The 25,137-nt window shown below is 52.0% G+C and overlaps 1 protein-coding gene and 1 long non-coding RNA gene across 2 annotated transcripts in view; one reads left to right on the forward strand and one right to left on the reverse strand.

The window, feature by feature from the left end:
* WNT7A (Wnt family member 7A) overlaps positions 1-11,733 on the forward strand; it is a 63,658-nt gene extending 51,925 nt beyond the window's left edge. The window contains exon 4 of the mRNA XM_006078873.4: positions 11,123-11,733. Coding sequence (XP_006078935.1) covers positions 11,123-11,602 — 480 coding nt within the window. The 3' untranslated portion in view covers positions 11,603-11,733. The remainder of the gene's footprint in view (positions 1-11,122) is intronic.
* The window catches only part of LOC112581169, a 38,409-nt gene that overhangs the window by 5,836 nt on the left and 7,436 nt on the right, over positions 1-25,137 (reverse strand). The gene's annotated exons all lie outside the window — the stretch shown is intronic.

The raw sequence follows: 25,137 nt of genomic DNA on the forward strand, positions 1-25,137 counted from the left end.
CCACATCTTCTTTATCCGTTCCTTTGTTGATGGACGCTTAGGTTGCTTCCATGCCCTGCCTGTGGTAAGTAGAGCTGCAGTGAAGATTGGGGTGCCTGTGTCTCTTGGATTTATGGTTTTCTCTGGCCATATGCCCAGCAGTGGGACTGCTGGGTCATATGGTAAGTTCTATTTTTAGTTTGTCAAGGAACCTCCATACTGTTCTCCACAGTGGACGTTCTCACTTACGTTCCTACCAACAGTGTGGGAGGGTTCTCTTTTCTCCACACCCTCTCCAGGAATTCCTGTAGATGTTTTGGATGATGGCCATTCTGACCCATGTGAGGTAATAAGACCTCCTTGTAGTTTTAATTTGCATTTCCCTGTGTCTTTTCATTTTGTTCATGATTTCCTTTGCTGTGCAAGAGCTTTTGAGTTTAACTTGGTCTCATTTGTTTTCTTTCTGTTACTCTAGGAGATGGATCCAGAAAGATATGGCTGCAATTTATGTCAAAGAGTGTTCTACTTCTCTTTTCCTCTAAGGCTTTTATAGTATCCAGTCTGTCATTTAGATCTTTAATCCATTTTAGGCTTACTTTTGTGCATGGTGTTAGAGAGTGTTCTGCGTTCATTTTTTACACGTTGCTGTCCTCCCGGAACCATTCACTGAGGGGACTATCTCTCCTCCTCTTTTTTTTTATTTTTTTATCTCCTCCTCTGTGTCGTCTTGAGTTGGGCGGATTCTCGCGTGCCCTGCCTAGTTTCTGGTCCTTGCTGCGCACAGGGCAGCTCCTCCCGGGTCGAGTTTCATTTGCTGTCTGTCTCCCACTCTCTGACTTCGATCTGGGGGCGGTATTAATTCCAGGGCTGCTCCGTCTGGGTCCTCAGGCTCAGGGAAGGCAGCACGGCCCGTGTCTGTCTCATGGAACCCCCGGGGCCTCCGCGGCAGAGGTGAGCAGATGCTTGGTGCACGACGAGTGAGGACTGAGGAATGCACATGGGAGCAGACGCACAGCGAGTCCTCCTCTCCCCTCGCGGCTGGCCAGCACCTACTCCGAGCCAGGCTCTCTGCCCGAGGCTGGGGTGGAGGGCCACGTCCTGGCCCCCCAGGAGTGCCACAGCCGGGGGTGCAGGGGTCTCCTCATTCTCGTAGCCCCAGGAGCAGAGGCTGAGATGGAGTTCAGTCCAAGCTGTTCATGAGGAATCAGTGAAGGGGGGTCCCAGGTGGCTCAGTGGTAAAGAATCTGCCTGCCAATGCAGGAGACGCGGGTTTGATCCCTGGGTCGGGAAGATCCCCTGGAGGAGGAAATGGCAACCCACTCCAGTATCCTTGCCTGGAGAATCCCACGGACAGAGGAGCCTGGTGGGCTACAGTCCATGGGGTCACGAAGAGTCAGACGTAAGTGAGTACGCACACACGGGGGGTGGGGAGGAGCAGGGTGGGGCGCGAGTGTGCCTGCAGCGCCTCGGTGGGAGCGCCAGAGCAGGTGCCGCCCGTCAGAGCGGCCAGACCGTGGGACCCCCACCTGTCTCTGTCCCCGGCTGCGGGGAAGGCGGCAGGTACGTGGGGCTGGGACGGACCCTGCAGGGTCGCACAGCTGGAGGCTGCCCGGTCCCCTGGTGTGCTGCAGCTGGCTCCTGGCACTCACAAGACCCCGTATTAAATACTGGAGATATGCAAGCTGATTGCTAAACCACTGGGAGCTTCAAATTGGCCATGGTGGGAGCAATTATCCCACACTGGGCTTTTTCTTCTCTTGGGAGCCGGTTTACCAGCACACCGCTACAGGCAGGAGGTCTGGGTGGCATGGCTTCATGTCCACCGCAGGGAGCTGCTGGCCTGACGCCAGAGGCTATTAATAACTGGCACACAGTCAGCAGGGGGACAAAGTGAAAATTACCCAACAGCCCAGGGCAGGGGTGGAAACCATGGGGGAGTCCGTGACTGCCCTGGCCATCAGGGAAGGCTCTGTGGAGGAGGTGACGCTTTTCCGACCTGGTAGAATATTCAGATGGCGCCAAGAACAATCCTACGGCAAGGAAGGTACCAGGTATCCTCTCCGGAGGCAGCCCCTCCTCCCAGCGTCTCCTGCTGCTCAGGGCGCGCACTCTGTGCTCTCAAGCACACACACAGTCTATCTCGCGCAAACAGCGCGTGCTCCGCATGCTTTGCACACCCCTGCTCTCTCCACCGGTGCATCTCACTGGGAAGCACAGGGCCGCCTCGTCCTCTGGCAGTTCAGGACATTCCAGTTTATCGATGCCCCGTGATTCGCAGAACCGGTCCCATTGGTGGATCCCGAGAGCGTTTCGGCCTTTTGATATCTCAGATAAGGCCTCTCCGAGGCTGTCATTTTACACATGCATGCGCCTACCCCGGAGGGTACATATTCTGTGGTGGAATTGTTGGGTCGAGCCTCCGTAAAGGCAGTAAAGATTGGCCTTCCAGATAAGGGCCGGCAGGTGCAGAGCCCAGAGGTGGAGGGAGGGGAGAGCGCGTGGGCTGGGAGTCGAGGGGCAGCTCGTGCCCGGGCCTGCCGCGAGGAACCAGGGTGTAGCACCGGGTCAGGGCTGGGCGGCCGACACGCTCCGACTCGGAAACCCAGGACGGTTTTAACCAGAGAGCCTGAGGCCAGCGGCTGGTGGCTGGGCGGATGGAGCGCCGCTCGGCCCCACAGGGAGTATTATTCAGCCGTGAAAAGGGATGGGTGCTGAGCGCTGTGGCACTGGGGTGAGCTCTGAAAGCTTTGTGCTGAGTGCAGGGAGCCGGGCACACAAGAGGCCACACGCTGTATGAGCCCATTTATGCGAAATGTCCAGAACAGGCAAAAAAAAAAAAAAAATCTATAAAGAGAGAAAGCAGATGAGCAGTTGCCAGGGCCCGAGAGGGGGAGAAACTGGACTGACTACTGCTGCGCAGCACGGGCTTTCTCTCGGGTGATGAAGCGCTCCGCACTTAGCAGTGGCGGCAGCACACGGCATGTACTAAAGCCCTTGACGCGCACACGCTTAGGAGGGTGGGCTCTGTGGCTTGCGCATTACACTGCAGGAAAGAGAGAGGCGAACAGAATAGAGGACACAGGCAAGGGAGCCCAGAGGGAGGGTGCAGCTCCCTGGGGCTGGCAGCAGGGGGGCCGTTACTCCTCAGGCCGGGTGGGCCGGGGAGGGGGTCGGGCTGCTGGAACCCAGTGGGCGCACAGAGCACATGGGAGCTGTGACCTGTGACCTTGGTGAGGGGGATGCGGCCACCCCGTGGAGCCGGCGGGGAGGAGCAGGAGGAATGAGAATCAGGACTTGGCTCTGCCCCTGGGGCTCCCTCCGGGGCCTCCACCAGCCAGAGCCTCTGCATTCATCCCGAGGCAGCTGTGCTCGGAGCCAGACCACTTGCCCCTAGGAGCGAGAGCCAGCTCAGGGGTGCAGCCTTCCGGGCCAGTCTCCTGGGGGCGGGGTGGGCGGAGGCGGAGGGTGGGGAGTGCTCCAGACAGACGTATGGAGGAGATGCAGCCTGCGCTGTGGTCTTGAGTCCCTTTCCTTCTCTGAGCCTCAGTTTCCTCACCTGTGAAATGGGATGTCCGTGCCCATCTCTCAGCGGGTGTCAGACCCCTGAAAACGCTTTGGGTTGAAGAGCAGTATTGGTACGAGGTTGGGATTCTTAGAGTCAGAAGCAGCCTTGGGAATCATTTACTTCAAACCCTTGACTTTGAAATGGGGAAACCCAGGTCCAGGGAGGCCTGGTCAGCAGCAGAATCAACCATGTCTGGACTCCAGCGACTCTCCCTGAGTACAGCCTCTCGCCTGGGGCTTTTTTAAGACCATGTTTCAGACAAGTTTTAGGTCCACAGTGCAATTGAGCAGAAGGTGCAGAGTTTTCCCAGATGCCCCTGGAGTCTCTCACACACACCGTCTCCCGGGACTGGAGTGGTGCCTTTGTTACAGCCAATGAGCGGACTTTAAACAATCATAAATCCTGCTCCTGGCCGCCACTGGCTGTCCTGTCCTCACACAATAACACCCCGTCTCGCAGCCCAGGGAGACAGGCAGACTGAAGGCCATGGGGTGGCCTGGATGGGCTCCTGGAACAGGAAGGGGACAGAAGGTCCCAACCCAGGGGATCCGAATGAAGTACGGACTTCACTGAATAAGCGGATATTATAAGAAGAAAGTGGCTCAGTCGTGTCTGACTCTTTGTGACCCCACAGACATACAGTCCATGGAATTCTCCAGGCCAGAACACTGGAGTAGGTAGCCATTCCCTTCTCCAGGGGATCTTCCCAACCCAGGGATCGAACCCAGGTCTCCCACAGTGCAGGCGGATTCTTCACCAGCTGAGCCGCCAGGGACGCCCTTAGCTCGTTCGTTAATTTACCGTGCTGATAAGTGTACGTTATGCTGAGCTGAGGTGTTAGTCACAGGCAAATGGGCGAAGGACGCACTGGGGCCGCTGTGCTTTCTCCACGCTTCCCCAGCGAATGTGGAACTTCTTGTGCTTCTCCCCCTCCCTCCCATCCACCCCGCATGACAGCCCTCTGGGTCATCGCAGGACACCGGGCTGAGCTCCCCGTGCTGCACGGCACCTGCTTTGCACACGGCCATGTATACACGTCGTGCTGCTCTCGCAGTTCGTCCCACCCCGCCTCTGCCCCACTGTGTGCACAAGTCCGTTCTTTCCAGCTGCATCTCTATTCCTGCCCTGCCGTAGGGCTTCATCACCGTTTTTCTAGATTTCACATATGTGCATAAACATGTGTTTTTCTGACTGACTTCACTCTGCGACAGGCTCCAGGTTCACCCACATCACTTGGTACATATGGCTGATGGATGATGCTGTACACCAGGAACACACATCATATTCCACTAAAAACAGAAAAACCAAGCCACCGCTCCTGAGCATGGTCAGCAGAGCCTGTGGGAGGCCCCCTCCTGGGCTCCGCACAGCCCTGGCCCTGTTCAGTGGAAGCCTCGGGCCCTCTGCCCTCCGGCCGCTGGCCCCAGTGTCTGTCCCTCAAGGGGCCTGTGCTGCCCCACCCCGGCCTGCCCTGGGCCTCTGCTTCTGCTGGAGCGTCCCCTCCTTCAGAGAGGATGTCCCGCCCAGCGGTGTCACGCGGCCGCCTGCCTCCCACCCCCACACTCCGCACCCTTGACCCAGCTTCACCGTCTTCGTCTGGCTTATTCTCTTATTTGAGGCAGATGCCTGCACCCTGCTTCCCCACGGGCTCTTTGCAAGGGCGCAGGTTCTGTGGCTCAACGTTACTCACCAGGTGAGTCCCCGGTCCTCACCTGGAGCCACTTCCATGAAGGCCAGTCCCTGCCCTGCCTGACCGGCGGTGACAGGTGGGGTGAGGGGCAGGAACAGAACTCAGAGGGCCTCGCGATCTGCTTTCTCGGTGGCCTTTCCTTCCATCTCGAGAGGTCTCTGCATCAAGGATGCCAATGTGGCACCGCCCGGGCAGGCTCGTGGGCCCGGTCATTAAGCCAGGAAGGACCCAGAAGTGCAGCCATGGGCAGAAATACTGACAGCAGTCCACTCAGGCGGCTCCAGGCCCCCCACTGCCCCTCCCCGGGGCCCCTGACCTTCCCTCCATCTGGCGATGCAGGGCCCCCAGGACCCTGGAAGCTCGGGATGGGTGCTTGAGCCTGGGGTACCAGCTGTGCCAGGGTGTGAAGGCACTTGTTGCTGATTTCTGTCTGGACATCTCCTGAGTGCACCAGCCACGGGCCAGGCCACGGGGAAGATGCGCGGACCCGTGACTGCCTGACCCAGAACTGCAGCCCAGGCCCCAAGTGGGAGGGCCCCGGAAGGCCCCCTGCCCCAGGCAGCTCAGATGCTGGCAGCCAAGCCTGGCTTTGTCCCACATGCATTTCCTCTGCTCGCACCCCCTTGCCTGGGGGAGAGGGCTCAGTGCCCGTCCGAGTGACCAGTCCTGGCCAGCGCGGCTGTGATTCCGCCCAGCTTAATGCGGACTTAATGTGATCACCGAGCTCTCAAAATGCAGAGTCTGCAGGGTTAATTAACGGGCTGCGTGTCATGCGATCAGGGCCCATGCAAGTGCTGCCAGGGCCGCAGGCCATGGTGGCCCCAGAGGAGGAGGGAGGCGGTGAGCTGGAGGCGGCCGCCCGGGCATCTGGCCCTGGCGCTGGGGCTCGCCGCCCGGGGGGCCACCACCAGGGACACACTCGGTGTCACCCAGTGCTTCCTCACAACCGGCCAAGAACTTGTTTTTTTTTAAAGCCAACTTAGTTACAGTCTACTGCACACACCGTGGCGTGGCGCTCGCCCAAAGGGCGCAGTTCAGCACTGTTTGATATCGTCACACGTGTGCACAGCCTTCCCCACAGTCAGCTTACCTCCAGAAGAGCCCTGCACCCTCCAGCACTCACCCCCCACTTCTCTGGCCTGCCTCCTGTCTGCACAGCGCTGCCTCTCCCGGACATGGCCGGTAAACGCGATGAGACCGGACCTGGTCCTGTGGGTCTGGCTTCGGTCACAGCGCCATGTGATCAGGGTGCATGGTGGTCGGGTCGGCACCCATCCCTTTTCATGGCTGATACTCTGTGTGCGGGCGGCCCACATTTTCTCTCTTCACCCGTCAGTGCTCGTCTGGGTCGTTTCCACTTTGGGGCTGTTGTAAAGGATGTTGCTGTAAACGTTGTTTAATCCATTTTTTTACATGGATGTGTGTGTGTGGGCTTCCCTTCTGTTCAGTATATCAACTTGCTGGGGTTACCTCCTCCTGAAGGCTGAGCATCTGGGGTCAACAGGACCCTGGACACGGGCCCATCCCTGGAGATGGGGATCTGATCTGGTCACCTCTCTGCCCCAGCACCCACAGAGGCCCAGCCCAGAGATAGAACTAATGGCGACTTTTGGAACATCTGATTCTCTCCCAGCCACGCCCCGCTGCAACTTTTGCCACAAAAGATCGAATTGTCTTCACTGCATGTTTACTGAAGGCAGCTGAGGCTCAGAGTGGGAGTGACAATCCCAAGGTCACACAGCAAATAAGCAGCCACCAACCACTCGACTCACACCCCTCGGCAATAAGACCCTGGCCTCCGAACACCGCACAGACCAGCTCTAGGAGGTAGCTGACCCTTAGATTTTGCCTTGTTAAGTGGAATCATGAAGTAAGACACCACCTATAAAAGCATGGACCCAGTGTGCACAGGTGATGAACAGATTTCTCGGTATCCTTGCTCTAACATCTTACGGAAAAACTGAAATGACCTCTGTGGCCAACCCAACACCTAGGGAGAATTGCTGGGTGTCTCGGGGTGCCCGAGCAGCTCCAGCAGAGCGCCCCAGACTGGGTGGCACGGGAGCAAAACAACAGAAACGTGCTTCTCCCACTTCTGGGAGCAGGGGGCCCAAGGTGCGGCTTGTGCCCTGGTGAGGACCCGCTTCCTGGCTCTCGGCCGGGACCTTCTCTTGGTCCTCCTGGGCTGGAAGGGGCTCTCTGGAGCTTCCTTCACGAGGCACCAAGAGCATTCATGAGGGCTTCATTTGTGACTGAAGACCCTCCCAAAGGATCGCCACTACCCCCCCTTTGGGGGCTAGGGTTTCGGCCTGTGAGGTGAGGGGTGGGGAGCGCGGCCCCAGGCCATTCGGTAGCCGCGCTAACACAGAGGCGCTGCCAGCCTGCCCTGGGGGCTCGCCTGCTCACACCCCTCAGCAGCATACGAGGGCCCCACTTCTCCACATCCTGCTGCAACAGCGGCCCTCTCTTTCCTCTCGCACACCCCGGTGGGTGGTGCGTGCTGTCTCACCGCAGTGCTGATCCGTGTTTTCCCGGAGCTACTGACGTGCATTCTCTCTGCATGTGCTTGTGGGCTCCTGCGCCCGTTGCATTTTTATAAATTGCAAGCACAGCTCACGTACAAAAAAAGCTCTCAGATCGTCCATGAGGATTTAAATGAATAAAGAGAAAGCACCCATATCAAGGAACAGAAAGCTGCCAGGACCCCAGGAGCCCCCTGGGTGACCCTAGCCAGCCCCAGTCCCTCGCCTCCTACCCCAGGGACAACCACTGTCTTGGTATATCTGTGACCCTCCTTTCTCTCCAGTCCAGTTCTGCCACCTTTGGACTTGATACACACGCAGTCATTCCGTGCAGAGCTCCCATGACTGCCCCCTTCCCTCCCAACTGTGTTCCAAGGTTGACCTCTGCCGCTCTGGCTGTTCAAGGTCCCTGTCCTTGAGGGCCCCGTTGAGCCCACTCACCTCCGTTTATCCGTCTTACCGTGGACGGACATCAGATCGTGCCCACAAAGCCGTCACGAACACTGCTGGCAGGAACATCCCTGAACCTGTTTCCGGGCATGTGATTTCCAGGGCAAGCGCCTCAGAGGGAACCACTTCCAAGCCAGGTGCTCCGTGTCCTCATGCCTGCTCAGTGTCAGAACCTGTTCTGAATGCCCCTCACCCCAGGCATCCGTGTGGGAGGTTCTGATGCTCTAAGATCCACCAGCCAGGGCATCAGGCCCCAGAAACGCCTGCTGAACTCTGCCCCCAACACACACGACACCTCTGCTTTTTAGGCCAACACGGAAAGGTGACACCTGGGGACTGTCTGCTCACTGATGACCACAAGGGACATCTGTGTGACTTGGGGGGCTGCTCCCCCCCACCAGCTGCACCATGTGGGGATCACACAACAGGTGTCCTGGAAGCAGGTGTTCAGCTGAGTCCCAGGACACTCTGGTGCCCTGGCCTCGCTGGCGTGTTTAAGTACAGACACTGTGGGTTTCCCTCCTGTTGAGTATCGTGACCAATCACCTCTTGGACTCGGAGCGTCTGGGGCCAAGAGGACCCTGGACACAGGCCTGTCCTTGGAGACAGGGATCTGACCTGGTCACCTCTGTGTCCCCAGCACCCACACAGGCCCAGCTCAGAGGCAGAACTAATGGCTACTTTTGGAACATCAGGCTCTATCCCAGCCCCTTTAACTTTTGTCAGAGAAGATGCTCCCGTCACTCCATGTTCACCGAAGGCAGCTGAGGCTCAGAGAGGGGGATTGACAACACCAAAATCACACAGCAAGTATTCAGCCACCAAGCACTTGACTCGTACCCCTCGACAACAAGACTCTGGCCTCCGAACACCTCACAGACCCGCTCTGGGAGTCAGCCGAGCCTTGGTTTTTGCCTCGTTAAATGGAATCCTACTAACCCCACAGAGTTAAATAAGACGCCAGTGCACGGGCTTCCCTGGTGGCTTGGTGGTGAAGAATCCACCTGCCAGTGCAGGAGATGCAGGCTTGACCCCTGGGTCAGGAAGATGCCCTGGAGAAGGGAATGGCGACCCACTCCAGTCTTCTTGCCTGGAGAATCGCATGGACAGAGGAGCCTGGCAGGCTGCGGTCTATGGGGTTGCAAAGCGTCGGATACAACTTAGCAGCGAAACAACAGCATGAACGCATGGGCCCAGAGTGTGCCCAGGCCACTCCCTCCCTCCCGCACTCAGCCTGTCGCTGTCACAGACAAAGGCAGCCGGGCAGTGTGGATGCAGGACCACCAGCACGCTCACACGCGGTGACCCAGAAATGGCGCCCACCAGCACGTGCCCATCGCGTGCCTGGCGCACAGCAGCAAGGGCCTGTTAGGATGACATCAGGCTGAAGATGGCCTGGAAGGAGGAGACACTGTAACCCCAAAGATGCCTCTTCATGCACAGAGTTTAAATCAATGAACAACAGAAAGGAGGGAGGGAAGGAGACAAAAACTGGGAAAAAAAAAAACAAAACTCAACCTAGATAGCAATATAAATATCCTGTCCTGTGGGGGGTTTGGTAAACGTTGTCTTCTTTAATTGTTGGGCTATTCCAAGAGCTGCCTCATTGGAAGAGGCCCTGATGCTGGGAAAGATTGAGGTCAGGAGGGGAAGGAGGTGACGGAGGATGAGACGGTGGGATGGCATCACCGACTCGATGGACGTGAGTTTGAACAAACTCTGGGAGATGGGGAAGGACAGGGAGGCCTGCTGCGCTGCAGTCCATGGGGTCGCAGAGTCACTCAGTCGTGTCCGCAGCAGGGGCCAGCAAAATCCAGGCCATGGGCCGTCTCAGCCCGTTTCTGAAGATAAAGATGGCGCGGAGCCCCGTCGTCAGCTTCGCCTGTCCTGGAACTTGCTGTCACTGCCGTCACGTAGTAGGTCCTCTTGCGCCCGGCTTCTTCCGTGCCACGTCGTGCCGTAGATAGCTGAGCTTCCTGTGTGTCTCAGAAGCCCACCCTCTCTCCTTTCTGACCAGCATCTCACTGGAGGCTTATAATGAAGTACACCCATCACCCTGGTTCTGAACGTGGGGAAACAAGCAAGCTGCCTGAGGGCACTCAGCAGGTTCATGTTAGATCTGGGACTTAAACCAGTCCTTACGGCTCCAGAGAACAGTAAGGACGGGGGCGAGCCGAGGGCTGCCAGCCCGGGAGGCAGGCGGAGGCTGGCGCAGCTCCGTGTATCACTGCCCGGGTGGCCGAGCTGGCCGAGGTGAGCCAGACACTGCTGGACCGCCGTGCTGGCCTCTGTGGCCAGCTCCCACGCCAGCAGGTCAGCGTCCAGCTGCTCTGGTTGTGAATAATTTCGAGCATCACTCCGGAGTTGCTGGGTACCTGTTCTGTTGGCCTGGCAGAACACCTCACAGCCTGCCTTTGAAAGTCTCCTCCTGGCTTTCAAACGTTGGTTCCAAAGTGATTTTAAGCCGGTGTAGCCCTGAGAGAACCCACGTGTGGTCAAGATGGGCCTGCGTGGATCTAAGCAGCGGCATGAGGGCCCCTCGGGGTTGGGAGCAGGGAGGGCAGGCGAGTCCTGGGGAGGCTTTGCATCCAGGTCTGAGCTTCCGGCACCAGAAAGAAAGTAAGTGAAAGTGGAAATGGCTCAGCTGTGTCCGCTTCTTTGTGATTGCATGGACGATACAGTCCATGGAATTCTCCAGGCCAGAATACTGGAGTGGGTATTCCCGGCCCCAGGATCGAACCCAGGTCTCCCACACTGCAGGCAGATTCTTTACCAGCTGAGCCAGCAGGGCAGCCTCCCGGAAAGGAAAGCACAGGCCAAGCCCACCAGGCCGGCGGCAGAGCGGGTGGGGGGTGGCCCGGGGCGCCCGCCCGGCCCTGCCGTGACAAGCTGTGCTCTCTCCGCCGCCCCCCGCAGATCCTGGAGGAAAACATGAAGCTGGAGTGCAAGTGCCATGGCGTGTCGGGCTCCTGCACCACCAAGACCTGCTGGACCACGCTGCCGCAGTTCCGCGAGCTGGGCTACGTGCTTAAGGACAAGTACAACGAGGCGGTCCACGTGGAGCCCGTGCGCGCCAGCCGCAACAAGCGGCCCGCCTTCCTCAAGATCAAGAAGCCGCTGTCCTACCGCAAGCCCATGGACACCGAGCTGGTGTACATCGAGAAGTCGCCCAGCTACTGCGAGGAGGACCCGGCGACGGGCAGCGTGGGCACGCAGGGCCGCGCCTGCAACAAGACGGCGCCCCAGGCCAGCGGCTGCGACCTCATGTGCTGCGGCCGCGGCTACAACACCCACCAGTACGCCCGCGTGTGGCAATGCAACTGCAAGTTCCACTGGTGCTGCTACGTCAAGTGTAACACGTGCAGCGAGCGCACCGAGGTCTACACATGCAAGTGAGCAGCGGGAGGCGGTCCCCGGGCCACGCGCGGGGCGGGGCGGCGGAGGGCCGGCACGCTCCCGCGCGGCCCCGCCCCAACCTCCATAGCCCCCGGCCCCAACCTCCACAGCCGCTGCTGAGCTTGTCTTGTCTGCTGGGGCGGTGGGGCGGGGGGGCGGCCCTGACGGTGGGGAGGGCGGCGGGGGACCCCTGCTGGGCCCCAAGTCGTCATCCACGCCCCACCCAGACGCCGCCTTCGGCCGGAGCGGAGCCTGAAACACCAGACCCCGGGGGCCTCAACAGTAATAGCAATATTTAACAATTTATTCTGATATTAAAAAATAATATTAATTTATTTAATTAAACAAGAACCCTTCCACCTCGTCGGGATCCGTTTTCTGCAATCAACGTGGACCGCTGGCTTTCCCTGTGGGATGTTCTGCTGCTAGGACGAGGAGTGGAGTAGAACTGTGCGTAGTGATTCTTCAGGCAGATCTTTTTCCTAGCTGATTTCGCCAGGACCCCCTTGCCGCACTAGATGTTCGAGTGCAAGGGCAGACACCTTTCTACGTATATAGATACACACACACACACACACACACATTTTTTTTGCTGTTGCTGCTAATTCTCCAGAGATTTAAGCTGGTCTGGAATTGGGAGACGTTTTCTAGAATACGGTTCCCAGCCTGTACTCCTGCGCAGCTCAAATCTCCCCATTAGAAAAGTCCAGTTTGGAACAGAGAGAGAGGGGGGGGGGAAAGGTAATGCTAAACCCCCAGCAGTTCCCACCTTCTAGAAAGTGAGCCACTGGATAAGAGAGAATATTTTGTAAGAGACTATTTTTATATGAATATTTTATTTATATTGAGTCCGCCTGTATCATTCCACGGCCTGTGCTCCTTCTTAACCCCGGTACTCCCTCTGGGGTAAGGAGGGGCCAGGCCTCACAGAGACCCTGACGTACACGGCTGGCTCTCGGCCCTGTTGGCCAGGTGGGTAGGAGCAGCCCCAGACGCCTGGCCGTGCTGTTATCAGCCTCCCCGAGGAGGACGCAGGGCCCTGGCCCCGGCCTGCTGAGCTCGGCCTTTTGAGCACGGCCCCCGAGTGCTGACCTTGAGCGGAGCCGTGTGGAGCACAGGCTCGTGTCCCGGGCCCCATGTGACTGTCACAGGGACACGTCATAACCACCTGGCAGAAGTCACCAAGGGAGCCCGCTCCTCCTCAGGATGCCCTGCCGCTGCTGGGTGCTCTCAGTTACGGAGCAGCAGAGCTGGGCGAGGGGCTCCCTCGAGCAGCAGGGCTTCCTGGATGGCACAGTCCCAGGGCGCAGAAAGGTGTGGATGAGGCCTCTGCACTGGGTCCACCAGTGTCCAGCGCCTCTCAGCCTGGAAGTCTCTCCTCCAGGAGGGTGTGGGTGTTCTAATGCGTGTCTGTTTGCATTTCCCTGTGTGTGTGTGTGTGTGTGAGAGAGAGAGAGACAGACAGACACACACACACACACACACACACACACTCTTTAGGGATGCTCAGCGCTGTCGTGTGACGCCCCCTCGAGCACCTTCCGGGTGCCGACATGTACGTCTTGTGTGCTCCTGCATGTACATGGCTATCTGTGTATCTCTCTCCACGTGCCTGGGAGATTCAGGGTGCTGTGTGCCTGTCGCTCTTCTGGTCCCGGGGGTGTCTGCTTGCGGGTGAGGGCTTGTGGTGTGATGCAGGTTGCTGGGATCTTTGGCGATTGTGTTGAGCCACCAAGAAGAGATGGCACCTCTGAACTCTGTGCCCACAGACACTGATGAAACTGATACCTCTGAGACAACAGCCCCCTGGCCCCACACACTGGGAGGCCCTCGGTGTCTATAGGCTGTGTCAGACTCCCCGATGTTAGCACTGGGCCTGGATCACAGCATGGACAAATAAAATGACTGGACAGTTGCTTGACTTCTTCCCTTGGACCTTTTTTGTCTTCTTTACATGGGTGTCTGGATGTGTAGGCACGTAAAGGGATGAGTGGATGGACGGATGAATGAGTGGATGGGTGGATAGAAAGATGGATGGGTAGATGGATGGGTGAGTGGGTGGATGAATAAGTAGATGGTAATGGATGGGTGGGCAAGTGGGTGGGGAGTGGATGAGTGAGTGGATAGGTGGATGTATAGATGGGTGAGTAATGGATAGGGGGTGAGTAGGTCACTAGGTGGATAGGTGAATGGATGAATGAGTTAGTGGATGGGTGGATAGAAAGATGGATAATGGATGAGTGGGTAAGTGGATGGGTAGATGGATGGGTGAGTGGGTGGATGAATAAGTAGATGGTAATGGATAGGTGGGCAAGTGGGTGGGGAGTGGATGAGTGAGTGGATAGGTGGATGTATAGATGGGTGAGTAATGGATAGGGGGTGAGTAGGTCACTAGGTGGATAGGTGAATGGATGAATGAGTTAGTGGATGGGTGGATAGAAAGATGGATAATGGATGAGTGGGTAAGTGGATGGGTAGATGGATGGGTGAGTGGGTGGATGAATAAGTAGATGGTAATGGATAGGTGGGTAAGTGGGTGGGGGGTGAATGAGTGAGTGGATAGTTGGATGTATAGATGGGTGAGTAATGGATAGGGGGGTGAGTAGGTCACTAGGTGGATAGGTGAATGGATGAATGAGTTAGTGGATGGGTGGATAGAAAGATGGATAATGGATGAGTGGGTAAGTGGATGGGTAGATGGATGGGTGAGTGGGTGGATGAATAAGTAGATGGTAATGGATAGGTGGGCAAGTGGGTGGGGGGTGAATGAGTGAGTGGATAGTTGGATGTATAGATGGGTGAGTAATGGATAGGGGGGTGAGTGGGTCATTAGATGGATAGGTGAATGGATGAGTGAGTGAGTGGATGGTTGGATAGAAAGATGGATGGATAATGGATGAGTGGGTAAGTGGAAGGATAAATGGATAATAGATGGATGGGTAGGTGGGTGGGTCAGTGAATGCTTAGATGGATGGGTGAGTGGGTGGATGAATAAGTGGATGGTAATGGATGGGTGGGTAAGTTGGTAGGGGGTGGATGAGTGAGGTGACAGGTGGATGTATAGATGGGTGAATAATGGGTAGGTGGGTGAGTCGGTCACTAGATGGATAGGTGAATGGATGAATGAGTGAGTGGATGGGTAGATAGAAAGATGGATGGATAATGGGTGGATAGGTAAGTGGGTAGGTGGGTGGATGGATGGATGGATAAAAGGTGGGTGGGTAGGTGGATGGGTACATGGATGAGTGAGTGGACAGGTAGGTGGATGCATGGATAATGGATAGGTGGGTACATGGGTGGGTCACTAGATGGGAGAGGGATGGGTGGATGGATAGGTGGATGAATGGATAGGTAGATGGATGGATGAGTGAGTGGATGGAAGATGGGTAAGTGGATAGATAATGGATGGATAGGTAAGTGAGTGGGTAGATAGATGGATGTATTATTGGCTAGTAGGATGGATAAGTGGATGGGTGGATGGATAATGGGTGGGTAAGTGAGTGGGTTGGTGGATGGGTAAATGGATGAATGGATGGATGAGTGAGTAGATGGGTGAATGGATAGATGGATAAATAATAGATAAGTGGGTAAGTGGGTGGGTGGATAAGTGGATGGATGGATAAAGGGTGGTGGGTAGGTGGATGGGTAGATGGATAGCTGGATGGATGGGTGAGTGAGTTGATGGATGGATGGATGATGGGTGGGTAGTTGGGTGAGTCAGTGGATGGCTAGATGGATGGATGAGTGGGTAGATGAATAGGTAGATGGATAATGGGTGGGTGGGTGGGTAAGTGGGTGGGGGGTACATGGGAAGACAGATGGGTGGATGGATGAGTGAGTAGATGGTAGATGTATAAGTGGATGGATAAGTGGATGGATAGTGGATGATTAGGTAAGTGGGTGGATAGATGAATGAATGGATTAGCTAGGTGGATGGATAAGTGAGTGGGTGGGTGGGTGTGTAGAAAGATGAATGGATGGATGAGTGAGTAGATGGGTATATGGGTAGATGGATAAGCCTGTCAGGTTCCTCTGTGCATGGAATTTTCCAGCCAAGAATCCTGGAGTGGGTTGCCATTTCCTTCTCCAGGGAATCTTCTGGACCCAGGGATTGAACCCATGCCTCCTGCTTGGCAGGTGGATTCTTTACCACTGAGCCACCTGGGAAGCCCAGTTGGATGGACAGATGGATGTTAATGGATGGGTGGGTAAGTGGGTGGGTGAGTATATGGGTAGATGGATGGGTGGGTAAGTGGATAGATAGATGGTTGGATATGGATGGAGGGGTAAGAGGCTGGGTTGGTAGATGGATGTGTGGATGGATGGATAGATGGATGGGTAGATGGTTGGGTGAATGAGTGTGGGTGGATGAATGAGCTGATGGCTGGGAGGGTAAGTGGACAGATGGGTGAATGGGTGGATAGGTGGGTGGATAGATGGGATTAGGGAGAGGAAACATATGGAAGTTTCTTGCACCCAACCCCAGGTCACAGTTTTATCCCCACCTTGGAAAACCTCCAGCATCTACCATGAGTAGAGGCTCCCCAGTCCTGCGGTTCTCCTGCTCCTGGTCTCACAGCACCTGACAAAGGGGAGGCTCTGACCACACTCCCCAGACCATTTAATGTTAATCACATAACATGATATCAGAAGTCACCCCATGACTTCCATCTCTCCAGCTAAGGAACAGGCCTGGCATGAGGGCAACCAGGCCTTTAAGAAGAATGCCAGCCTTCATGTGGCACCTTCAGTTCAGTTAGGTTCAGTCGTGTCCAACTTTTTGAGACCCCGTGGACTGCAGCCCGCCAGGCCTCCATGTCCATCGCCAACTCCTGGAGTTTACTCAAACTCATGGCCATTGAGTTGGTGATGCCATCCAACCATCTCATCCTCTGTCTTCCCCTTCTCCTCCTGCCCTCAGTCTTTCCCAGCATCAGGGTCTTTTCCAATGAGTCAGCTCTTCACATCAGGTGGCCAAAGTATTGGAGTTTCAGCTTCAGCATCAGTCCTTCCAATGAACATTCAGGACTGATCTCCATTAGGATGGACTGGTTGGATCTCCTTGCAGTCCAAGGGACTCTCAAGAGTCTTCTCCAACACCACAGTTCTGGCACAGTAGAATAATGTTAATTCCCAAGCCTGGGGCCTGCCTTCTCTCTAAGATGCCCAGCTCAGCTGTGCTCTGAGCCCCAGCTTCTTCACCTGAAAAGTAGGGAATAATCCCTACTTCACAGGGCTGTTGTGAAGGTCCTCCCTCCCAGTAACAACTGCATGGCCCTTTCAGCGGCAGAGCAATGGGTCAATGCTAAATATTAGTATTATTAATTATTTCTGTTACTATTATTCTCCCCGTAAGGGTGAGATTCTTCAAATACAGTGTAGAGCAATAAATATTTGGCTTTGTGTTGGGCAAAGGTATTTTTTCCCTCTTGAGTTTATTTCTAAAGTGGCTTTTCAATAAAACAGACTCTAAAAAGGCCAAAATCATAAGAAGCTGAATCAAAACTTAGAAAATCCAGGACTATGGTGTTGAATGCTCAGATGCCGGGTCCCCGGTATAACACAACTGAGGGAAATGAGTCACTCAGCACGGGCCCACTGCAGTCGCCCAAGTCTGGGAGGCATAGAGAGTCCCACACAGGACAAACCCAGGGAGAAACTCGCCAAGTCACATATTAATCAAACTAGCAAAAAGTAAATTCAAAGCAAAAAGTATTAAAAGCAGCAAGGGAAAAGCAACAGATAGTATACAAGGGAATCCCCAAAAGTTTATCAGCTGATTTCTTCAGCAGAAACTCTGCAGGCCAGAAGGGAGTGGCCAGATATATTTAAATTGATGAAAGGGAGAAACCTACAAACCAAGATTACTCTACCCAGCAAGGATATCATTCAGATCTGATGGAGAAATCAAAAGCTTTACAGACAAGCAAAAGCTAAAAAAAATTCAGCACCACCAAACTAGCTTTACAACAAATGCTAAAGGAACTTCTCCAAGTGGGAAACACAAGTGAAGAAAAAGACCTACGAAAGCAAACCCAAAACAATTAAGAAAATAGTAATAGGAACATACATACCAATAATTACCTTAAATGAAAATGGGTTAAATGCTCCAACCAAAATACATGGACTGGCTGAATTGATACAAAAATAAGACCCATACAAGATGCCCACTTTAGACATAGGGACACACAGAGACTGAAAGTGAGGGACTGAAAAAAGATATTCCATGCAAAAGGAAATCAAAGGAAACCTGGAGGAGCAATACTCAGTTCAGTTCAGTTCAGTCGCTCAGTTGTGTCCGACTCTTTGCAACCCCTTGAACTGCGGCACCCCAGGCCTCCCTGTCCATTACCACCTCCCAAAGCCTACCCAAACTCATCTCCATCGAGTCGGTGATGCCATCCAACCATCTCATCCTCTGTCATCCCCTTCTCCTCTCGCCCTCAATATTTCCCGGCATCAGGGTCTTTTCAAATGAGTCAGCTCTTCGCATTAGGTGGCCAAAGTATTGGAGTTTCAGCTTCAACATCAGTCCTTCCAATGAACACCCAGGACTGATCTCCTTTAGGATAGACTGGTTGGATCTCCTTGCAGTCCAAGGGACTCTCAAGAGTGTTCTCCAACACCACAGTTCAAAAGCATCAATTCTTCAGTGCTCAGCTTTCTTCACAGTCCAACTCTCACATCCATACATGACCACAGGAAAAACCATAGCCTTGACTAGACAGAGCTTTGTTGGCAAAGTAATGTTTCTGCTTTTTAATGTGCTATCTAGGATGGTCATAACTTTCCTTCCAAGGAGTAAGCGTCTTTTAATTTCATGGCTGCAATCACCATCTGCAGTGATTTTGGAGCCCCAAAAAATAAAGTCTGACACTGTTTCCACTGTTTCCCCATCTATTTCCCATGAAGTGATGGGCCCGGATGCCATGATCTTCGTTTTCTGAATGTTGAGCTTTAAGCCAACTTTTTCAGTCTCCTCTTTCACTTTCATCAAGAGGCTCTTGAGTTCCTCTTCACTTTCTGCCATAAGGATGGTGTCATTTGCACATCAGAGGTTATTGATATTTCTCCCAGCAATCTTGATTCCAGCTTGTGCTTCATCCAGCCCAGCATTTCTCATGATGTACTCTGCATGTAAGTTAAATAACCAGGGTGACAATATACAGCCTTGACGAACTCCTTTTCCTATTTGGAACCAGTCTGTTGTTCCATGTCCAGTTCTAACTGTTGCTTTCTGACCTGCATACAGATTTCTCAAGAGGCAGGTCAGGTGGTCTGGTATTCCCATCTCTTTCAGAATTTTCTACAGTTTATTGTGATCCACACAGTCAAAGGCTTTGGCATAGTCAATAAAGCAGAAATAGATGCTTTTCTGGAACTCTCTTGCTTTTTCCATGATCCAGAGGATGTTGGCAATTTGATCTCTGGTTCCTCTGCCTTTTCTAAAACCGGCTTGAACATCTGGAAGTTCACAGTTCACATACTGCTGAAGCCTGGCTTGGAGAATTTTGAGCGTTACTTTACTAGCATGTGAGATGAATACAATTGTGCGATAGTTTGAGCATTCTTTGGCATTGCTGTTCTTTGGGATTGGAATGAAAACTGACATTTTCCAGTCCTGTGGCCACAGCTGAGTTTTCCACATTTGCTGACATATTGAGTGCAGCGCTTTCACAGCGTCCTATTTTAGGATTTGAAATAGCTCAACTGAAATCCATCACCTCCACTAGCTTTGTTCGTAGTGATGCTTCCTAAGGCCCACTTGACTTCACATTCCAGGATGTCTGGCTCTAGGTGAGTGATTACACCATCATGATTATCTGGGTCATGAAGATATTTTTTGTACAGCTCTTCTGTGTATCTTCTCTTCTTAATATCTTTTGCTTCTGTTAGGTCCATACCATTTCTGTCCTTTATTGAACCCATCTTTGCATGAAATGTTCCCTTGGTAGCTCTAATTTTCTTGAAGAGATCTCTAGTCTTTCCCATTCTATTGATTTTTCCTCTATTTCTTTGCACTGATCACTGAGGAAAGCGTATCTCTTCTTGTTAATCTTTGGAACTCTGCATTCAGATGGGTGTATCTTTCCTTTTCTCCTTTGCTTTCACTTCTCCTCTTTTCATATCTATTTTTAAGGCCTACTCAGATAGCCATTTTGCTTTTTTTGCATTTCTTTTTCTTGGGGATGGTCTTGATCCCTGTCTCCTGTACCTCAACATAATAAAGGCCAAATACAACAAACCCACAGCAAACATCATTCTCAATGGTGAAAAACTGAAAGCATTTCCTCTAAGATCAGGAACAAGACAAGGATGTCTACTCTCACCGCTATTATTCACTATCACTTTGGAAGTCCAGCCATGGCAATCAGAGAAGAAAAAGAAATAAAGGAAATCCAGATTGGAAAAGAAGACTGTCACTGTTTGCAGACGACATGATACTTTACATAGAAAATTCTAAAAATGCCACCAGAAAGCTACCGGTGTAATCAATGAATCTGGTAAAGTCGTAGGATACAGAATTAATGCACAGAAATCTCTTGCTTTCCTATATACTAACAATGAAAGATCAGAAAGAGGAATTAAGGAAACAGTTCCATTTACTATTGCAAAAAAAAAAAAAAAAAACCTAGGAATAAACCTACCTAAGGAGGCAAAAGACCTATACTCGGAAAACTATAAGATACTGATGAAGATGCAAACAGATGGCAAGAAATACCATGTTGCTGGATTGGAAGAATCAATATTGTGAAAATGACCATACTACCCAAAGTAATCTACAGATTCAGTGTAATCCTTATCAAATTACTAATGGCATTTTTCACAGAATTAGATTAAAAAAACTTAAACTTTGTATGGAAACACAAAAGATGCCAAATAGTCAAAGTGATCTTGAGAAAGAAAAACAGAGCTGGAGGAGTCAGGCTCCCTGACTTCAGACAATACTACAAAGCTACAGTCATCAAAAGTGTCTGGTACTGACATAGAAACTCACACACAGGTCAATCCAACAGGACAGAAAGCCCAGAGATAAACCCACATACCTCTAATCACCTCATCTGACAAAGGAGGCTAGAATATACAATGGACAAAAGACAGTCTCTTCAGTAAGTGGTGCCGGGAAAATTGGACAGCTACATGTCAAAGACTGAAATAAGAACCTACTAACACCATACATGAAAATGGATTAAAGACGTAAATGTAAGACTGTTCACTATAAGACTTAGAGGAAAACATAGGCAGAACACTTTTTGACATAAATCACAGGAAAGTCTTCCTGACCCACCTCCTACAGTAATGAAAATAAAAACAAAATAAACAAATGGGACTTAAAAGCTATTTCACAGCAGAGAAAGCCATAAAGATGGAAGATCATATTCTCCTCTGAATAGGAGAAAATATTGCAAACAAAGCAACAGACAGGAATTAATCTCCAAAATATACAAACAGTTCATGCAGCTCAATATCAAAAACAAAACCAACAACCCAATTGAAAAATGGGCAGAAGGCCTAAACTTCTTCTCTAAAGAAGACTGCAGATGGCCATATGAAAAGATGCTCAACACCCCTAATTATCAGAGAAACACAAATCAAAACCACAGTGAGGCATATTACCTCACACTGGTCAGAATGGCCATCATCTGAAAATCTACAAACAATACATGCTGGAGAGGATTTATTGGAGAAAAAGAGCACCCTCTTTCACTGATGGTGGAAATGTAAACTGATACAAGCACTACGGAGAACAGTAGGGAGGTTCCTGAAAAAACTAAAAATAAAACCACCGCATGAGCCAGCAATCCCACTCCTAGGCAGATACCCTGAGGAAACCAAAACCGAGAAAGACACGTGTAGCCCAAGGCTCATTGCAGCGCTAGATACAGCGGCCAGGACACGGAAGCACCCTGGGTGTCCGTCAGTAGATGAACAGGCAAAGAAGTGGTACATACACACAGTGGAACATGGACGCAGCCATGAGAAGGTACAAACTGGGTCATTCGTGGTCTTCATCGAGCGTGCAACAGCGTCTCACTAGCCGCCTCACTCACGTCACGGTGCTCTTTTTCTCCAATAAACCCTCTCCAGCATTTATTGTTTGTGTATTTCACACACGTCAGTGCGTGCATGCCAGTGCCAGTCTCTCGATTCATGCCACCCTCTCCTTCCCCGCTGGTCCTCAAGTCCATTGTCTACATCTGTGTCTATTCCTGCCCTGCAAATAGCTTCAGCAGTACCATTTTTCTAGGTTCCACACACTAACATGTGTACAATAGATAGCTGGTGGGGAACTAGCTAGTGGGAAAGCATTTTTGTGTTCTAGAGCACAGTGCAGCGTGCCTATGCGTGAATGCACTATGAGTGATTGCCATGTCCTCCTCCAGGGGATCTGCCTCACCCACGGATCAAACCCAGGTCTCTTGCATTGCCGGCAGACTAGGAAAGGAGTACGTCAAGGCTGTATACTGTCACCCTGCTTATTAAACTTATATGCAGAGTACATCATGAGAAATGCCAGGGTGGATAAAGTACAAGCTGGAATCAAGATTGCTGAGAGAAATATCAATAACCTCAGATATGCGATGACACCACCCTTATGGCAGAAAGTGAAGAAGAACTAAAGAGCTTCTTGATGAAAGTGAAAGAGGAGAGTGAAAAAGCTGGCTTTTTGAGTTCACACTCTGAACTCAACATTCAGAAAACTAAGATCATGGCATCCGGTCCCATCACTTCATGGCAAATAGATGGGGAAACAATGGAAACAGTGAGGGACTTTATTTTTTGGTCTCCAAAATCACTGCAGATGGTGACTGCAGCCATGATATTAAAAGACACTTGTTCCTTCGAAGAAAAGCTACGACCAACCTAGACAGCATATTAAAAAGCAGAGACATTACTTTGCCAACAAAGGTCCATCTAGTCAAAGCTATGGTTTTTCCAGTAGTCATGTATGAATGTGAGAGTTTGCACTATAAACAAAGCTGAGCACTGAAGAATTGATGCTTTTGAACTGTGGTGTTGGAGAACACTCTTGAGAGTCCCTTGGACTGCAAGGAGATCCAACCAGTCCATCCTAAAGGAGATCAGTCCTGGGTGTTCATTGGAAGGACTGACGCTAAAGCTGAAACTCCAATACTTTGGCCACCTGATGTGAAGAGCTGACTCATTGGAAAAGACCCTGATGCTGGGAAAGACTGAAGACGGGAGAAGAAGAGGACAACAGAGGATGAGACAGTTGGACGGCATCACCGACTCAATGGACATGTGTTTGAGTAAGCTCCGGGAGAGTTGGTGATGGACAGGGAAGCCTGGCGTGCTACAGTCCATGGGGTCACAAAGAGTTGGACATGATTGAACTGAATGGGAAACGGCTGTGTAACGCAGGGAGTTCATCTCAGTGCTCTATGATGACCTAGAGGGGTGAGATGAGGGGGTGGGAGGCAGGCTCACGAGGGAGGGGACATATGTATTCATATAGCCGATTCATGACGTTGTACAGCAGAAATGAGCACAACGGTGTAAAAGACAACAGGGCTTCCCTGTGGTTCAGTGGTTTAAGAGTCTGCCTTGCAACGCAGGGGACACCAGTTTGATCCCTGGTCTGGGAAGATCCCACATGGCACAGAGCAACTAAGCCCATGTGCCACAACGACTGAGCCCGCAGCTCTAGAGCCTGCGAGCTGTAACCAGAAGTCTGTGTGCCCTAGAGCCGTGCTCCACAGGACCCCACAGCCGTGCTCCACAGAGGCACCGCAACGAGAAGTCCACACATCACCACTAGAGACTAGCTCCTGCTCGCTGCAACTAGAAAAGGCCCATGTGCAGTGATGAAGACCCAGCACAGCCAAAAGTAACTAAATAAAATTATTTTTTAAAAGACAATAGATAGTCAATATATTTTATATTAAAAAAGTGATGAAAAGACAACCATCAGAATGGGAGGAAATATTTTCAAATGAAGCAACTGACAGAGATTAATCTCTGGGAGTTGGTGATGGACAAAGAGGCCTGGCGTGCTGCGGTTCATAGGGTCGCGGAGAGTCAGACATGGCTGAGTGACTGAACTGAACTGAATCTCCAAAATGTACAAACAGCTCATGCAGCTCAATATCAAAGAAACAAACAAAAAACACAATCAAAAATCGGGCAGAAGACCTAAACAGACATTTCTCTAAAGAAAACACAGAGATGGCCAACAAATACATGAAAAGATGCTCAACAATGCTCATTATTAGAGACGTGCAAATCAAAACTACAATGAGGTATCACCTCACACCGGTCAGAACGGCCATCGTCCAAACATTTATGACCAATAAATGCTGGGGAGGATTTACTGGAGAAAAAGGGAACCCTCTTTCACTGCTGGTGGAAATGTAAACTGATACAGCCACTATAGGGAACAGTGTGGAGGCTCCAGAAAAAATTAAAAAGAAAGCTACCATGGATTTAGAAATCTCACTGCTGCTAAGTCGCTTCAGTCGTGTCCGACTCTGTGCGACCCCATAAACGGCAGCCCACCAGGCTCCGCCGTCCCTGGGATTCTCCAGGCAAGAACAGTGGAGTGGGTTGCCATTTCCTTCTCCAATGCATGAAAGTGAAAAGTGAAAGTGAAGTCGCTCAGTCGTGTCTGACTCTTCGCGACCCCAGGGACTGCAGCCCACCAGGCTCCTCCGTCCATGGGATTTTCCAGGCAAGAATCCTGGAGTGGGGTTCCAGTGCCTTCTCCGATGGTTATACCCTGAGAAAACCATAAGACAAAAAGACACACGTAGCCCAAGGTTCATGCAGCACTCTTTACAATAGCTGGGACATGGAAGAAACCTAAATGTCCATCAGCAGATGAATGGATAAAGAAGATGTGGCACCTAACACAATGGGATATTACACAGCCATAACAAGGAATGAAACTGGTTAACTTTCAGAGACATACATGGACTTAGAGACTGTCATACAAAGTGAAGTAAGTCAGAAAGAAAAAGAAATACCGTATATTAACACACACACACGTATATATATATGACATCTACGAAAGTGGAGCAGATGAACATACACGCAAAGCAGAAATAGAGACACGGAGCTAGAGAACAAACATGGACACCAAGGGAGGAAGGGCGAGGCGGGGCGGGGTGGAGGTCAGGATTAGCACATACCTACTGCTACTTATAAAACAGGTAACTAGGAGAAGTACTGTGTAGCACAGAGAACTCTACTCAGTGCCCCGTGGGGGCCTAAATGGGAAGGAAATCCAAAACGGGGTACACGTATACGTATGGCTGATTCACTTTGCTGAACAGCAGAAACCAACACGACCTTGCAAAGCAGCTATACTCCAGTGAAAAATTTAAAAACCCACTACTTCTACTGTTACTGCCATTCTCCCCACAACGATGAGGCTCCTCAAACACGGCGCACGATAATAGGCATTTGGCTCTGTTGGGCAAAGGTATTTTTCCCTCTTTGGTTTATTTCTAAAGTGGCTTTTCAACAAAACAGACTAAATAGGTGAAAATCCTAAGAGGCCAAGTCAAGAATTA

The sequence above is a fragment of the Bubalus bubalis genome, chromosome 21, assembly GCF_019923935.1.
Source record: "Bubalus bubalis isolate 160015118507 breed Murrah chromosome 21, NDDB_SH_1, whole genome shotgun sequence".
Classification (NCBI taxonomy): Eukaryota; Metazoa; Chordata; class Mammalia; order Artiodactyla; family Bovidae; genus Bubalus; species Bubalus bubalis.